Here is an 18095-nt window from a genome sequence, read left to right as displayed (position 1 = left end):
ATACATGATAGAAAATGTTATCAGGCCTTTTTAGACCTTTTCTTTTGATAGTTAAAAGGGAATCTTGTTCCTCTTCAGATTTTAGAGTTTAGAATCGACGAATCAAGAAATTTAAATTACTTATTTCAAATTCTATGAACTTCATTAATTTATTTTACTAGTTCATTTCACACAAACCAAGAATTTGGATCTCTCTCTTCCTCTCTTGAACAGTTTGAATTTCTCAACCCGTCAGCTTCAAACTGCAATATTCGGAAAGAATGTTAATTCATAAAAAGGAGAGAGAGTTGTTTGGTGCTTTTCCTCTCTTCTCTCTCACTCACTCACTCTCTTCTTTTTATTGCCTTTCCTTTCCCTTTTCATCGAAATTAGGGTTAGTGGTAGCTCCATCTGTTTCTTCGGTGGGATTAGAACCACAAGAAGGAAAAAGAGAAACCAAGTATAGTATTATACTCATGGTCCCCATATTTTAACTCACGTTATTGCTTTGAATTTGATATTCCAAAGAGAAAAAGGAAAGAAAAACTGTTACGCATTTGCACTACTTTTCATGAAATTTAAATAATTTAGTAAACCCCAATTTAAGGAGAGAACTTTTGTTGCAGTCAAGACATATTTCTACAAGTATCACCCGTCTAATAGATGCTTACAACATGTTCAAAACATGCATTCTTCGTCTAATATGTCCAGTAAATTCTTGCCATACAAAGTATTTGGTTTACAAGAGAGTTCAATATCCTATATAAGGTACTAATATAGTTCAATAAAGTAAACGGTACTAATAGTTTAGCTTGCCGAAGTATATTCGGGTTAAGTCATGATTAGGACAGCGTGCTCAGCCCGTTGCACTCAAGCTTGAGTTCCTTCCCATCAAATTAAGGTAGTTTAAAATATGATCTTCTCTTAAAACATAATTCAGACACCCAAAACTTTGAACTAATGATTACACAAAAACGTCACTTAGCACTAAAGTCGAGTTGTACTCCCTTTCACTTATAAGTGAAAAAATTTAGGTTCAAATCGTTTATTATGAGTTTGATACTAAGTTATTATAATCTGCTTATTGTGTGACTCTGTTTGAATTTCTCTACAGTATAAATATACCATTGTATTATAAAAGAAAATCCCCAATAGCTCAAGGCCATTTAGGATTAGGCCTTTTTTGGTTAATGGGCTTAGTTGTTTGGTTTTGGTCTAATAATTGGGCCTTCATTTGTTATGTTTGGTTTTAATACAATGGGCTACATATGGGCTCTCTTATTAAACCCATTACCCGGCAATGCCCAAACGACGAGAAAGCCTCTGAAATTGCCATAGCCAGAGTTCCCATCAGTCTTCAGTCCTCAGCCTCCACCTCCACCCACCACGACCCGAATTCAGGAGCCCCAAAAGCGCCGCCGTCAACCTCCGCACGTAAGTAGTTTCTGGGTTTTCCCCATAATCTGTATTGGTTCACAGTTTCCGACCACCGGTTGGATGCGTGTTTCGTGTCATTCAATGGTTTCTGAAAGCAGAGCACTCTATGTGTCTGCGAAAATGCCCCAATGAAAGATATCCAAAGGGGTTTTTCTTCGTGTTTGTTTTGGACTTTCAGCGTGAATGGTCTTAGTCTTGTGTTCCAATTAGAGCGTTTGATTGTTGCCGTTTAGTTTTCTGATGTCCTTGCATTGTGTTATGCAGCAATCTGAGCACGATGATCCAGGTGGCAAGGTATTTCAGGAGAACACTCTTTTCTGCTGCTAAATCGGAAACTTCTGCCGCGGCTTCTGCGGCTAGGACGACGGAGTACAACCCTCTCGAGGAGTTCTTTGAGAAAGATAGAAGCCAAGAGGAAGAAAAGCCAGTTGTCTACGGTACATTGTTTCCATTTGCATTGTTTCTGGTCGTTAATAACATATGTACATTATTTTCCCAGTTTCATGTTTCTGTTGAAAGAAGTTAATTTGATTAGCAAATACGAAATTGTATATTGTTTTTGGAAATTCGAGCTATTATGCTGATTCAGTGTATGAAAAAATTGTTAATTAAGCACAGGTGAGGGTTTCAGCAACAAAGGGTATAAAGGGTTTGAGCTATTGGAAATGTTTATGCTTCCCTTACGAGTTTTCATGTTAGTATACTCACATTGAAAGAGATCTTTTTGGATCAGTTGCGGGGTAGCTGGGTCCTTCATTTGAGTGTATAATTTTTTGCAAGGTTTTAAGCAGAAATCCTAGCACAGATATGGAGGTTAAGCATTACTTTACATGTTATTACAGTTTTCTAATATGTATTCTCTTTTCAATTGGTATGTAATGCATTCAATGATAATTACTTTAAGTGTTTTTTTCTTCTAACCTCCATCCTTTTCTATTGTTTTACTCACTACGATACACTTTTTACAAAAGTTCAACCTTTTTTTTATGTTCTGATGTCACGTAATTCAATGCATTTCTACAAGACTTTGGATGCGATTTGTTTAACTTCACTTAAAATTCTATTATTGATACTTTCCTCGCTGTCAGGTCGAAGTTGGAAGGCAGATGAATTGCGTCTGAAGTCTTGGGATGATCTCAATAAGCTATGGTATGTTCTGCTTAAGGAGAAAAACATGCTGATGACTCAACGCCAGATGCTTCAAGCGCAGAATCTCCGGTTTCCCAATCCTGAGCGCCTTCCCAAAGTATGACCCTTTTCTTTGTGTAATTGTATTATTTCAACAAAGAGATACTTGGGAAGTTTTTCAAACATGTTTCTTTGCATGAATACTTCCTTCTTTTTCAACTCCTACTTCTTACTTTGTCACTGTATTCTCATCTATTTGTCTGGTATGTCAGTTAACCAGTGCCATTACCTGGCTACTCAGTTTTATATGAAATTCTGAAACTTTGAGAAGTTAATAAGCTACGCCTGTGCTAGAACCATGTTGCAGAAAGTCTTTCTTGATGTTGGATTCTCTACATTTGATTATTAGTCTATTAGATTTGATTTATTTACTTGTTTCTTTATGTTGGTGTGATTTGACTTACATTAAATGTGAAGAACTATGAGTTGAACTGCTGGACTAGCAAATGTTCGTTTTCAGTTATGCTTTAACTGGTTGCTAATGTTCCTGAATAGGAAATAAAAGGAAGGGAACTATAATTTGTACAATCATATAGAATTCATTTTGTTGCTGCAGTCAAGTTCCTTTTTCTTCTCTCGTTACTAATGTCATTGTGAAATTCAGGTGAGGAAGTCGATGTGCCGTATCAAGCACGTTCTCACCGAGAGAGCGATCGTAGAACCAGATCCCAGGAGGTCTGCTGAGATGAAGAGGATGATAAATGCTCTGTGATAACTTCCACCTTGTGGATCTCCAGAGTCAGCGTGCATTGGATATGCCGGGTCATTGCGAATGCTGCCTTCTTTTTCTCCTTGTAGACTAGAACTAATAGTGATTCGATATTGTGAGCTTAGGAGCAACGTGTAATCTGTTGTTGAATCTATGATGGTTTGTCTTTTGCGTTTTGAGATGCAAATGATCAATACTATTTATTCGAATTGCATTCGAATTGCTTTAAAATGTGCTTGTTTCTCCAACCATCTATATTTTTCCACATGTTAACGCTTGTTAACAAATCCTTATGATATATAATGTATAGTTTGGCCATGACTTGATACCCACAAGGTGCCTAAACTAAGGAAGGAAGACAATACTTGCTTGTGCTTCATGATGCGAAGAAATAGAGTTAGAGTTTTAGAGAAACTTCAAAAATGTGATCAGACCACTCTCACAAAAGGAGCCACTTTAACCTCTTGTGCTAGTGACTAACCATCAGACATTAACTATCAGTCACAGTGATTTATAAAATATAATCTAAAAAGATTTTCTCCTTTGGATTTGAATTTTTTTTTTCCAGTGTGCCAGGAACACAATCTAGTACACCAAGTGTTATAATATAAATGGTTGGATTTTTTTTTTCAAGTATCCAACCACTTTTTAATCACTGTTAAACAAATCCTTGCCTAGGCGTTAGGCAGCTGGCCACCGTCATGATTAATGCCTAGGTGTTAAAGGGCGCCTAAAATTGTTGAGGCGACCGGTTAGCCCGCCTTGACCTGCCTAGGCACCCGCCTAGATCACAACTCACTTAGATAGAAAGCAGATAACTTTCCTTTTGCATTTTTTTCTTTCAATAAAGTGTAAGAGATTTGTTGCATATGTAAATGAACACACAATATATCATTGTTCTCCATATTTTTATTATGTTTCAATACTTCATAATATATACGTCATTCTATTTTGTAGTTTATGATGAAATTATATATATTTTAAGTATAAGTAGACACTTATTTACACGAAATATAATAGATATACTTAAATCAGCTGCCTATATGCCTGCCTAACTGCCCATTTAGGCACTAAGCCCCAACCTGTCGCTCAATAGCACCTAACGTTTTTCAAAACATTACTTGTAATATAACAACATGATCATGTTCCAACGTCCCGAAAAATAAAATAAAAACATATTTGTTTATTTATGAAACCCAAAAAGGCAGATAGGTACAAAGAACACATAGTTTATATAGAATCCGGATCCTCGCTGTGAAGATCGAAAGATTCGTGAATCGTATTCGTTTGTCGTATATTGTACGGTTATAAATCATTTTAAATATTTTTATTTAAAATTAAACATAAATAACATTTGACAAAAACTAATCGTCCGAAATACGATAAATAAACATGATTTACAAATCTCTAAGATTCTCATCAAAAGAATTCGAAAGGATCACGTTGGATTTATATAGACAGAGAGAGCAGGGGGTGTGATGCTTACGTAAGCAACAAGCTCAGAATTCCCCAAAAAAATAAAATAAGTAAATAAGTAAAAATAAAAAACAATTAAAACTTTTCATGGCAGAGACAGAAACATTCACATCAGCCACCACTTCCCGCCTTGCTTTTAGTAATGAGTGCTGGAAAAACCCAAGACAACCTTAACTTCTACATCATACTCTACTCTCCCTCGCGTTTGAATTGCTTTTACTAACTCCCCACCCCCCAACCCAAATTACCATTTTCTCCTCCCTTGACACCTTAACGGCTTGACCTCACCCATCCAACCCAACTACTATCCTCTCACACAAACTAGATTCTTTCCGAACCTTAGTGTCCAGAGTCTAAAGACCAGAAAATTCGAGTTCTTAGTTTTTGTGAAAGAAGAGCTCTTGGTCCGTGTGAGGTGGGCCATCAAAATGTGTTAGTGTAGACCGTTGAATTCAATTTGAGTGATCTGCATTATCCGTTCTTTGTGTTCGAGACAGAGAGATTCGAAGTAAATCTCTGTCCCTCTCACACGCAATTTCTGTCAAGATACTGGGAGACCTCAATAAAATGAGTTCATTGACATTTGCCACTTCGCTTCATTAGTGTATTATAATTTTTTTACTCAACAATGTATTATTGAGCAAAAAATGAGAATAAATTCGTTCTATTTTTGCTGCTCTTCAAAATAAAAATACTGTCCCTTTTTTTTATTTTTTATTTTAAGATACTACGAAGAAAGCCATCAATTGAAACTAACTTTGTAAACCATGTAACATGATTGTTTATAACTAAATTAATTTTTAATTAAAATATTTATTTATTTATTTATTTTTTAAGATACTACGAAGAAAGCCATCAATTGAAACTAACTTTGTAAACCATGTAACAGGATTGTTTATAACTAAATTAATTTTTAATTAAAATATTTAAATTAATGAACTTGTCTAAAAAAATTGATGTCTGTAACATTATTTTTTATAGAAGCAAAATCCAAAAAAGTTCATCACTTTTGTAGTCACAGAGTAATCAATGACCAGCAGATGCCCCTGGAAATCCCAAAAAAATCAAAAGTCAAACGGGGACAAAACGGTCAAACACAAAATCCTAGCCACAGTTCTCAGTCCTGCAAGTGAATCCAGTCCAGTCACATATAATAATTTCTTTATCTTAAAATATTAGGGGGCACATTGTTTTTTTCAAACCACCCGCGGGTGACGCTACACTTCACCCTGCCCGGTCTGCCCGATCTGCCCGCCTGCCCACCTGCCCGAGACCCTGCAGCTTTGCCCTCGCTACCAAGTACCCAAGTACACCTCTGCCTTTTGCTTTCTGGTTCCTTCTCTTCGACGTTCTCTCTCTAACTTCTCTCTCTACTGTAGATCGAAAGGCGGCTCGAAATTGGGACTTATCGTTGGATCTGAGCTTCAATTAGATCGGGACTTGTTGTGTGTAATCTATAATCGTCTCAATTGGATTCGGAATTCGGAGTTTCGCTGCGTTTGGGGGCAAAATTAGGGTTTCATTTCAGGGGAAGCGGTCGATCCGGGGATTCGCGGACGGCGGACGGGCGGAGAGGCGTGGAAAAGGATGGATTTTGGTGGGAATTGAGGGGCGAGATTGATGGTAGTTGTTGGAATTGAAGGCGGGATCGCGGCTGTGAGTGGGGAAAATGCAAGGCTATGCATGGGAGGGGAGGTGAGGAGAGGAAACGGAGTTGGCACATGTTGACAGTACCCACGCGTGTATCCGTGGCCGATGGTTCTTCTTCATCATCCTCGTCTTCGCCCAATTCGTTTTTCAAGGTTTGGCTTCTCTGCTGGTTTCTATGATCTGTTGATTTTTGGGTCGGGTTCGCGTTTTATTTGCTTTTCGGGTTTTTGGATAATGGGTGTGTGATTTTTGTGTGGTATGGTGGGTGTTATGTTATCAGTGGAAAAGTGAAGTGGGGTTCTGTGAATTGCTTCGTATTTTGCTTGTTTGATATAGAAAACAATGTTATGGATTGAATTTTGTGTAAAGATGGATGTGTTGTTGACTTGGGGATAGATAAATGAGAGAGTTGCAACATGTTAGATATGAAAATTACCAAATGAAACCGGTTTTTGAGATTGGGGAGAGGACCGTAAAAGGGAAGGTGAACAGTTGGATTCGTTGTCGTATTTTTGGTGTGATTTGTAGTTGTGAGGGATCTCTATCATTGGAGAGGGGGTTTGTAATATCGTGAGTGGGAATTATTTTGTGGGGTGCCGTATTGTGTCAATCGGTTTTGGGAAGAATGTCAATTTGGTTTCAAAATTGGAAGAGTGATACTTTTTAAGGGTTCAGTTAAGATCCCTTCTTTATAATGAGGGGTGATTTTTCGTCGTTGGGTCATTCCCGGTCATTGGTTCTTGGACAGTGACCATGAGGTGCAGAATATTGATGAGTATGACATTGTTTGGGATAATTCTCTGCTCTGTATGTAAATTGGATAACTTTCTGTTTTGTATGTAGCATTTTAATTATTTGTTTGGGATATCATTCATTTAGATAAATAAGTTACGATGAGTGATAGATGCAATGAATCTGCTCGAGAGTTTTTCCTTTATTGTTAAATGATTACGTAGTCTTAAATTTTTCAATGATAGTTCTTTATTTTTCTTGCTGTTGTTATTTTAATGACTCTTCTCTAGAAGGTACAGCAAAGCATTCTTTGCTTGGGGGTATTTCCATTTTCGTTCTATAATTTTGCATTTGAAATGGACTTTCAACGAAAGTCTGTCATACCTGTAGATTAGTTGTGAGAAAGCTTCCTCTTTAAGGGGACCTGAGAATGGAAGTGCTGCTTGGGCATGGTGTTATTCTTGGGAATCGTCATCATAATGCTCCTCTAAAGTTCTGAACTTCATTTTGTCATGCACATTATTTGTGGTGTATGCTGATTTTTCAAGATGTTTTGCAATTTTTTGTTTTCTCCAAATGCCCATGCTAACCAGCATAATGCTCCTCTGAACAACTTCGTTTTTGTAGGACGGACGTAAGATCAGTGTTGGCGATTGTGCTCTTTTCAAACCACCCCAGGATTCTCCACCCTTCATTGGAATAATTCGTTGTGTGACTACAGGCAGAGAGAACAAGTTAAAATTAGGTGTTAATTGGCTTTATCGACCTGCTGAAATAAAGCTTGGCAAAGGCATCCTGTTGGATGCTGCGCTGAATGAAATTTTTTATTCCTTTCATAAGGATGAGATTCCTGCCGCATCGTTACTTCATCCGTGTAAAGTCGCGTTCCTTCCTAAAGGTGTTGATCTTCCGTCAGGGACTTCATCTTTTGTGTGCCGGCGTGTTTACGACATCACAAATAATTGTCTATGGTGGCTAACTGATCAGGACTATGTGAATGTGAGTTTTGGATAATTTTCCATTTTCTGTATTGTGCTCATATGTCTAAACATTCAGGGTAGTTGATATCATTTCTTTTGACAGGAGCGACAAGAGGAGGTAGATCAATTGTTGTACAAAACTCGAGTAGAAATGCATGCAACTGTGCAGTCTGGTGGCCGATCCCCGAAACCAATGAATGGTCCAACGGCAGCATCACAGGTAAAAGTTGAGTCAGATGGTGTCCAGAATAGTGCCTCATCTTTTTCCTCTCTAGTGAAGGGGAAAAAAAGGGAGCGGGGCGATCAAGGTTCTGAACCTGTCAAACGAGAACGCGCTATGAAAATGGATGATGGGGATTCTGGCAGCTTTAGACAGGAAAGCACTATAAAATCTGAACCTGTCAAACGAGAACGCACTATGAAAATGGATGATGGGGATTCTGGCAGCTTTAGACAGGAAAGCACTATAAAATCTGAACCTGTCAAACGAGAACGCACTATGAAAATGGATGATGGGGATTCTGGCAGCTTTAGACAGGAAAGCACTTTCAAATCTGAACTTGTCAAACGAGAACGCACTATGAAAATGGATGATGGGGATTCTGGCAATTTTAGACAGGAAAGCACTTTAAAATCTGAAATTGCCAAAATAACAGAAAAAGGAGGGCTTTTAGATTCTGAAGGGGTTAAGAAATTGCTGCAGCTCATGTTGCCGGATGAAAATGAGAAAAAAGTAGACTTGGCTGGCCGGTTAATGCTTGCTAGTGTCATAGCAGCCACAGATAAATTTGATTGCCTTAGTCAATTTGTGGTCAAGGGTGTGCCAGTATTCGATGAATGGATCCAAGAGGTTGGACATAAAGGGAAGGCAGGTGATGGGAATGGACCCAAAGATAGTGACAAATCTATAGAGGAGTTTCTCTTGGTTTTACTTCGGGCGCTGGATAAGCTGCCTGTTAATCTTAATGCTCTGCAAATGTGTAACATTGGAAAGTCTGTAAATCACTTACGGATGCATAAGAACTTGGAAATACAAAAGAAAGCAAGAAGCTTAGTTGATACATGGAAGAAACGAGTTGAAGCTGAAATGGATGCAAAGTCCAATTTAAATGCGGCTGTCTCCTGGTCTGCAAGACCACGCCTCCCAGAAGTTTCTCATGGTGGAAACAGACATTCTGGTGGATCTGCTGATGTTGCCGTGAAGAGCTCAGTCACACAGCTTTCTGCATCCAAATCTGCTTCAGTTAAGCCTGTCCTTGGAGATAGTACCAAATCTGCTTCAGTATCCCTGGGATCTTTGAAATCAGTTCCCTCACCAGTGTCAGCAAGTTCTAACTTAAAAGATGGACTGCCTCGAATTGTTGCTGTTGGCGTCACAGTTGATCTTCCCTCGACAACTCCGAGGGATGAGAAAAGTAGCAGTTCTAGTCAATCTCACAACAACAGTCAGTCGTGTTCGAATGATCATGCAAGAACTGGAGGTATGTTTGGGAAAGAGGATGCGAGGAGCTCTACTGCTGGTTCAATGAATGTGAAAGTATCGGGTGGCTCTTCCCGACCTAGGAAATCAGCAAATGGCTTCCCAGGACCCACTGTCTCTGGAGTTCAAAGAGAAACCGTGTCAAGCAGAAGGTCGTCTTTGCACAAGAATCCAGCTCCAGAAAAATCATCACAGCCTGAATTGACGAGTGAAAATGTACTGGATGGACCTTCTGCTGAGGGAAATGGACCCAAGTTGATTGTTAAGATTCCAAATCGTGGTCGCAGTCCTGTACAAAGTGGCAGTGGAGGTTCGTCTGAAGATCCTTTAAATACTATTTGCAGAGCTGCTTCTCCCATGCAAAAGGTTGATGCTTATCGAGCCACCGTTGCCGCAGATGTGAACAACGAGTCATGGCAAAGTAATGATTTCAAAGATGTATTGACTGGATCGGATGAGGGAAATGGGTCCCCAGCTGCTGTTACTGATGAAGAGCATTGTAGGCCTGGTGACAATCATAAGAAGATTGCAGAAGTCCCAAAAGCTGCTTCCTCGTCATCTGGGAATGAAAAGTCAGGGAACTTGCAGGATGCTTCCTTCAGCTCTATACATGCATTAATTGAAAGCTGTGTGAAGTATTCTGAAGGTAATGCCTCTTTGTCAGCTGGAGATGAGCTTGGTATGAATCTGCTTGCTAGTGTTGCTGGAGAGATGTCTAAATCTGAATCTCCAACTGATTCACCTCAAAGGTCTACCCCAGTATCTGAGCATCTCTGCAAAGCCACTGATTCTAGAGTCAAATCACCTCCTGTTGATGAGCTTGCTCGAGATGAAAGTCTGTCTATTGATGGCCCTGATGATGAATATGAGAAGCATGGTGTTGCATCCACTACTTATGGGGCGAAGAATGGGGTTGTCAAATCTTCTTCCTCCCTGCCTCCTGAACAGTCTTCTGTAGCAGAGGACACTGGAAATCTATGCTCCTCCAGTAGAAATTTTCATCAGCCTGCAGAACCCACCCCAGAAAGCCAAGAAAAATCTATGGAAGTTAAGTTAGCTCCTTTTACTGCTTCCCCTCCTAGTACAGTTGAGAAAATTATGGGCGGTGAAGGATTACCCCTTCAAGACAAAAATGTGGTTGGTGGAGCGAGTGCTGATGGCAGTTCAGAAAATAAGGTCAGTGATGTTAGTTCGAGGGTAGTAGTGGGGAAAGAAGCCATTGAAGAATCTTCCTTGCACCCAGAGTTTGATGTTGATGGTAAGATAGAAACTTCAAGTCATGAAGGGAGTGTTCATACGGAGGAGAAACCATCTAGTTTAAAGAGGCATTCTGAGTTAGGGAAAGGAACCTGCAAAGAAGTGCTACTTTCTTCTGGTTTTCATAAGGGTTTGATCTCAGAAAATGTCAGTGAACTGAAGGCTGAAAAAGATGATGAAAAGGATGGCCGGAGTTATTGTAATCAGGCTGAAAATCACCGAATTGATTCAGAAAGTAATGGTCCTGCCACTTTGAAAACAGAAAATAATGATCTTACAACTCCTGAGGGTCGAGCTCTAGGTGGCTCTAATTCTGCTGCTACTGATAACACCGGTGAACATGTAGAGGAGAATATGAAAAGTAAAGAAGCTAATGATCAAGTTGTTGAACCTGGTATTACCAATGTTTCACCTGATATTCCCATGCAAGAAGTAGAGGAGTATTTGAGGCCTAAGAGATCTAAGTTAACCAACATGGAAGATGAAGAAGCTGAGGAATGTACATCTACAACTGCAGATGCTTCTTCTGTGTCTGCTGCAGGGGCAGCAGATGTGGATGCAAAAGTGGAGTTTGATTTGAATGAAGGCTTTAATGCCGATGATGGGAAATATGGAGAGCCAAATAACTTGACAGCACCTGGATGTTCAACAGCTCATCGGTTGATTAGCCCGGTTCCTTTTGCTGTTTCTTCTGTATCTAGTGGCCTTCCTGCTTCAGTTACAGTTCCTGCTGCAGCAAAGGGGCCTTGTGTTCCACCAGAGGACCTGTTGAAGAGTAAAGGGGGGGAGGTTGGTTGGAGGGGATCAGCAGCTACAAGCGCATTCCGGCCAGCTGAACCCAGAAAAGTTCAAGAAATTCCATTGGGTACAAGTATTTCAGTTCCCGAACCTACACCGAGCAAGAAAGGACGCCCAGCTTTAGACATTGACTTGAATGTACCTGATGAAAGAATTCTTGAGGATATGGCTTGTCAAAGTTCTGCTCAAGAGACATGTTCTCTTGCTGACACAATAAACAATAAAACTTTTGCAGGTGATCAATCGATGAGTATTGCACCCGTTCGCAGCTCTGGAGGTCTTGACCTTGACTTGAATCAAGTTGATGAGGCTTCTGAAAAGTGTAATTATCCATTGAGCAATAGTCGCCGAATGGATAACCAATTCCTATCAATAAAATCAAGTGGACCTGTCAATGGAGAAGTTAGTCTTTGTAGGGATTTTGATTTGAATAACGGACCTGTTGTTGATGAGTTGTGTGCTGAACCGGCAGTGTTTAGTCAGCATAGCAGGAGTAGTGTGCCATCTCAACCACCTGTTTCTGGTTTTAGGATGAACAATACAGACGTAGGGAATTTCTCATCATGGTTTCCTTCAGGCAGTACGTATTCTGCAGTCGCAATTCCTTCAATTATGTCAGATCATGGAGAGCAACCATTTCCAATTGTTGCAACTGGTGGACCACAGAGGATGTTGGGTCCCCCAAGTGGTAGCAACCCTTTCAATCCTGATATGTACAGGGCGCCGGTGTTTTCATCTTCCCCAGCAATGACCTATCCTTCTACTTCTTTTCCGTATCCAGTTTTTCCTTTTGGAAACAATTTTCCTCTGCCCTCGGCTGCTTTTCAGGGCAGTTCAGCAACATATCTTGATTCATCATCTGCCGGGAGGCTCTTTCCTGCTGTTCGTTCCCAGTTGTTAGGACCCACTGGTGTGGTTTCGTCCAGTTACCCAAGGCCTTATGTTGTTAATCTTCCTGATGGTAGCAATAACAGTAGCGGGGAAAGCAGTAAGAAATGGGGAAGACAAGGCCTTGATCTCAATGCAGGGCCTGGAGGCCCAGACTTAGACGGGAGAGATGTGACATCACCTCTTGTCCTGCGGCAACTGTCTGTTGTCAGTTCACAAGCCCTGGCTGAGGACCAAGCAAGGATGTTCCAGATGCAAGGTGGCACCTTTAAAAGGAAGGAGCCCGAGGGGGGTTGGGACGGCTATAGACAGTCTTCGTGGAAATAGGCGTCTCTAATGGAAGAGTTTGGCGACTCATGAAAGCTTGTAAGTCTTCTATTATGTAGTTCTCTCTCCCGTATGCAAGCTCTGGTAACCTGGTTTGAGGGATCAAGAAATGTTTTAGGATTTCATAGCCGGGAGTTTCTCTGCAATCATCTTTCTCATTTTGTCGTACAGCTTCAGAACTTATGAATGTACAACATGCTTTTTAACTGTCCTTTGTAACATAGGTTGATCTAGTCTCATAACATTAATAAAGAAAGTGATGTCTGCGTGTTTTCGTTGGGGAAAATTGTGAAAAATAACGTTAATGCATTGTTATACAGTGTTTTCTCATGTGTATTCAAGGGAAATAGAAACAGGAAGACTCCAGAAAACAGATCCGGTGAAAGAGAAATTGAACCATGTAAAAGAACTAGGTTTTTCGCATCTTGTCCTCTGGAAAGAATTGAAAATTTGTGTTGTGTTTAACTATTTCATTAATGATTTTGTTGTCAAACCTAAGATATTTATATTTCACTCTCTTCATTTTCCAGTGCTTTGAGGATCGGCATTTGGTAAACGAACTCGCACGAGGTCATTGTCTAAGCTTGTGTGCTTCTGGAGGATGGGCGGTAAGTGAGTTATTTGATGTTGTTCATGGTCTCCGACCCCCTCCCCGTTGATGTGTCAGTTGTAATCTTGAAAGATAAATGAGTTCTTCAAGCTGTTTGTTCCTTGAATTTGTCATGGGCGGAAATGGTCTTGTTTCCGCTTTGTAGATATTCTAACAGTTAGAAAACATACCGTGGTTCCCATACACAATCTTTGGTGCCCCTATTGGTCTTCAATGCATTAGATATAAACTGAAAATGATCTTCGTCGTTGCCAAACGTATACATTGTCGATGCTCAACTGCTCAAAACAGAAGCTTCTGTGTGTGGCACTGTTGGTTGTTAAATTTATCTTTTTGTGCTCTCGTTACTGTGGTTTGATGTTGTATCGTAATTTTCTTTAAATTTCGCTTGTCAACCGAACTTGTAGCTTTTCTTTCTGGTACAAGTCTTTCCAGGAACTTCATCGTATGATGCCCGCGATTATGCCAGATTATGCACGGTACCAATCGCTCCGCTGAATGTCTCGTAATGCATGATTGAATGTCTCATAATACATCATTTTTGCACACAGTAACTTTACAAATGAAGTAGCATATGCAAACGTAAACCCGAGCTTATAGAAACTATCGGTGTTACAAGGGCATCTGTTCTTTTGGTATCTATAGCGTAATACGAAATTAGTAGAACGAAAGAAGCCGGTATGTTCAGATATATTCCGCGCACAACCAAATGCACAGGATCCTCAACAGCCTGACGGTGAATGAAGCTTTAACTGGCACTAGCGCGACACGAATCGTGATCAAAACGGAAGCGGAAGTTTTCACTTGAGACACACCAGCCTCCGGCCGCAAAGCATGTTGCTGCAATTCGACAAGGGCCGGATTATTCCCAAGAACAGAAACTAGGAACCGAGATAACACTCGGAACTCGAAAGGAAAATCATAGAGCTTATATACGTATACGACACTATCGAAATGAGGATGTATAAATTAGCGCAGAATGAGACATGAACGAAAGGAAGACACTCACACTGGGCATCCTCGACGTTGCTTTTTCTTCTTTTCCTTCTGCTTCTGTGGCGGCTTGATAACCACCCTGATCGCAGCATCGAAGACTGCTTTCACATTCTGCAATTGAAACGTGAATCGGCGCGTTAGTGTTACGCAATACGCAATGAGAACAATTTTAAGGAAATCTACCATGGACAGTGAAAGCATCCAAAGGTTCGAAATCTTTGACAATTTTTGTGAAAACTGGCACTATGCTCATAAGACATTTTCAGACCAATCTCAAGGTTGACGAACCGAATTGGTTGAGGAAAATGATCTGGAAGTTGGTTTAAAAGCCAAACTAGTGAATCGTACATTGGCAACTATTAAGTTAGGGATCTTCTAAATGCTTGCAGATTAATCACTTATCCGTTTTCTACGGATCTTCCAAACGCCAGCACATTTGCTCGTGTTAGTTTGACGAGAAATTAGTTGGTTTTATCTTACGCAAGTCCGTAAACTAAGCAGTAAGCAGCTACTTGTAAACTGACCAATTTACTGGCCTTATGAGAATGTAAGTACTATATTATACATACCTGCTGGGTTTTTGAGCTGCATTCTATATAAAAAGCAGCACCAATCTGTTTTCGCAGCTCCTCACCCTGGTTATTTAGAAGAATGATCAGTGATATTACCCGTTGTTGCACGATGAACAAAGCAATCTTTACTAAAAACTACACCTGTGCAGTGGTCACAGGTACCAATCCTGGGTGATCAGCCAAATACTGCTTATCCTGTCGAAGATCTGCATATCCATTGCAAACCATCTTTAGATCCAGAAGATGATATTGCTGACTCCAGATTCCATACCATTAAAAATGACTAATCATACAGCCTGCATGCGCGGTTAATTTAAAGGAAAACTAATGAAAAGGACTTGAAAACCTTGAGTTTTAACGATAAGGACAAAATAAATGGTAAAGTGAATAGTATAAGGATTGACTTTTTAGTGTAAAAATGTGGTTTTTCGTTAAAGTAAACAGTACCGGAAGCTTTTCGTTAAAGTTCTCTTAATTTAATGCTTCCCGGCATTATCATTGGTACAAAATCAAATCCTAACCAGAAAAAAATAACTCCGGACTGAGTTTGGAAAAGTAGTAAGCATTGAGCTTACCTAATTTGGTGCCGGCAAGTACTACTGGCACTCCGGGAGCATAATGCTGGAGTTCAGGGATCCACTGACCAAGAAACCGAGTGTCAGAAATAATAGATACGACACAACAGTGATAGATTAACAAGAAGAAAAATAGAAGGAGAAACCAAATTTCTCAGTTGAATGCACCTTTTTCAATACATTCTCATAGCTCGCACGGCTAACTAATGAGAAAGCTAAGACAAAGACATCTGCCCCTCTGTAGCTCAATGGCCTCAACCGATTGTAATCCTCTTGCCCTGTGAAAAAAATGAAACAGATACGTAATACAACTTGCTAAATTTGGCAAAACTATGTATAGATAAAGCCAAAAATTTACGGGTTCGGAAACATTTTGCCTCAATTTATGACATTACAAACAAACAAAAACTAGAACAATGAACACATTTATATAAGATGAAATTGGAATATGGGTAGGAGAGAGTTAAAATATCATACCAGCAGTGTCCCATAAGCCTAAGTTCACAGTAGTGCCTTCAACCACCACATTTGCACTGAAGTTATCAAACACAGTTGGTATATAGTCCTGATGGACACAAAAACAATTGGAAACCAAAACCAAATTACTTGGGAAAGAAAAAGGGGGAAAAGCAAAGCAATTTGTTTAGAGAGAGAAACAGAGAAGAAAGAGAGAGAGAGTGAGAGAGAGAAAAGAGAGGGGTTTCTGTACTAAAATCTTGAAAACCAGACAAAAAGCTGCAAAACCCAGATGCATAAACACATAAAGTACTCCAAAAATCCAAAAAGTCACACAAACTAGTTAAATTTGAGAGACCCAGATGGATATTTTTGGCAGAAAAGAACATACAGTGGGAAACTTGTTGCTGGTGTAGCAAATCAGCATACAGGTCTTCCCCACAGCCCCATCTCCCACAGTCACACACTTAATGAACCTTGAAGCGCTTGAAGCCATTGGAAGCCAAGAAAATACTCAGAGAGCTAGAATCCACACTTAGAAAACGAAAAGAAAAGATGGGTTGCGGTTGGGTTGTTGGGATATGCACAAAGTTTATGGCTTTTTGATTCGGCGGGAGAGAGAGTGGCTCATCTCACATGATTCCCCTCACTCATTCACTGTTTCCTTCCTTATAGCTGTTTGTTTAGCTTTTTGCTGTTGGGGTTACTTTATTTTTTTCTTTTTTGGTTATAAATACCACAATAGGAAAAATTAGCTTTCATTTTGGAGTCTTAACACAATTTCTTTTAAATCATTTTCTCTATTTTTTATAATTTACTTTGGAAGGTTTCTTGTTTGTGAAGGAATTGGTAAATCCTTATATTCTATGTGAATATTTCAACCTCAAATTGTTGACTATATATGTACACTTTATAATAAAATTCTTAACTAGAGCACAAGATGACACCAAAATAGAGAGGGATATCATACTTTTGTAAGCATGGCTTGACGAACGTAATAAGGTTGTCATATCCAAATATCTCTCTCCATGAGAGTTTCCTTCCATTACAAACAAATGGAAAATAATAAGTAATAATGTCAATGAGGGTTAATTGAGTTGGTAAAGATCGTTCTCTTTACTAGACCAAGGTCTAGGTTTGAGTCCCGTCGTTATCATCTCTCTTAGTGAGCAATCTATAAAAACCAAAAAAAGAAGCTAAGACCTCTTCTGTAAGTACATAGGGTAGCCTTCTCTCCCCTTTTAAAACTTATAGAAGGGGACACTAAGGCAAATTAAATATGTCATTAAGAACTTAATTATGGTGGTATAAGATGTAACTCAAAAGCTTCTTTCAGCTGTTGTCATATATATGACTCATATATCTCAAAATAAAATAGCATCACGGGGGGAACTAAATCAACATAATGCATGGCATTTAAGAAGTTTATCTGCAAACCTAGCATCATAAGCAACACCTAGTGGTGAAGATTGGGATCAAAGGATGTTTACATCATCTAAAAACGATGGACCACAATATAAATACACTTAAGTTACACCTACTGCATTACTAAACTACTAGAATTTATAGATATTTGCAGAGTATAAGGACCACAAATATTATTCTTATGGGGTATCCCTAATATATATGGGTCTACTGACTCAATTTATATGTTTATGGAAGTGATTCTCGCACACTAGAGAAATGCTAAGGAGACTCTTTTAACAGTCAGATTTTTTATAGACTCTCTGCTACCTCATGTCTTTGGCACAATGTTTTATAATGTTGGTATGGAAGTTTACGTTAAATTATGAGGTATCAGAGAGTCTATGGAGAGTCCCCCTTTAAGATAGTCTATTTAGCATTTCTCTTCGCACTATTCTTTTCTCTGTGTATGTTTCTACTATTTTCTCTTATATTTTAGATTGAATGAAACAAGAATACTTAACGAACAATGAACGTTAACAAAACAAAGAGTACTGAGGAAGAAAGTACGAGTGTGAAAA

At 39.4% G+C, this 18095-nt stretch overlaps 3 protein-coding genes across 3 annotated transcripts; 2 read left to right on the top strand and 1 right to left on the bottom strand.

The window, feature by feature from the left end:
• Nucleotides 1-1274: 1274 nt before the first annotated feature.
• On the top strand, nt 1275-3540 carry LOC137711623 (uncharacterized). The gene is made up of 4 exons (XM_068450880.1): nt 1275-1413; nt 1681-1853; nt 2505-2662; nt 3209-3540. The coding sequence occupies exons 2-4, from the start codon at nt 1694-1696 to the stop codon at nt 3314-3316; spliced, it is 426 nt and encodes a 141-aa protein (XP_068306981.1). The 5' UTR covers nt 1275-1413; nt 1681-1693; the 3' UTR covers nt 3317-3540.
• A 2575-nt stretch (nt 3541-6115) lies between these two features.
• LOC137711134 (uncharacterized) lies at nt 6116-13747 on the top strand. The gene is made up of 4 exons (XM_068450341.1): nt 6116-6591; nt 7799-8170; nt 8255-12940; nt 13432-13747. Exons 1-3 carry the CDS (start codon nt 6469-6471, stop codon nt 12899-12901), a joined length of 5142 nt encoding a protein of 1713 aa, XP_068306442.1. The 5' UTR covers nt 6116-6468; the 3' UTR covers nt 12902-12940; nt 13432-13747.
• A 265-nt stretch (nt 13748-14012) lies between these two features.
• LOC137711135 (rac-like GTP-binding protein 3) lies at nt 14013-16798 on the bottom strand. Its single transcript, XM_068450342.1, has 8 exons — nt 16502-16798; nt 16132-16219; nt 15823-15932; nt 15655-15718; nt 15221-15285; nt 15077-15142; nt 14521-14618; nt 14013-14351 (listed from the first exon to the last, which is right to left on the bottom strand). Exons 1-8 carry the CDS (start codon nt 16604-16606, stop codon nt 14312-14314), a joined length of 636 nt encoding a protein of 211 aa, XP_068306443.1. The 5' UTR covers nt 16607-16798; the 3' UTR covers nt 14013-14311.
• Nucleotides 16799-18095: the final 1297 nt, after the last annotated feature.

The sequence above is a fragment of the Pyrus communis genome, chromosome 12, assembly GCF_963583255.1.
Source record: "Pyrus communis chromosome 12, drPyrComm1.1, whole genome shotgun sequence".
NCBI classification, from domain to species: domain Eukaryota; kingdom Viridiplantae; phylum Streptophyta; class Magnoliopsida; order Rosales; family Rosaceae; genus Pyrus; species Pyrus communis.
This window is presented reverse-complemented; position numbering and strand designations above follow the sequence as displayed.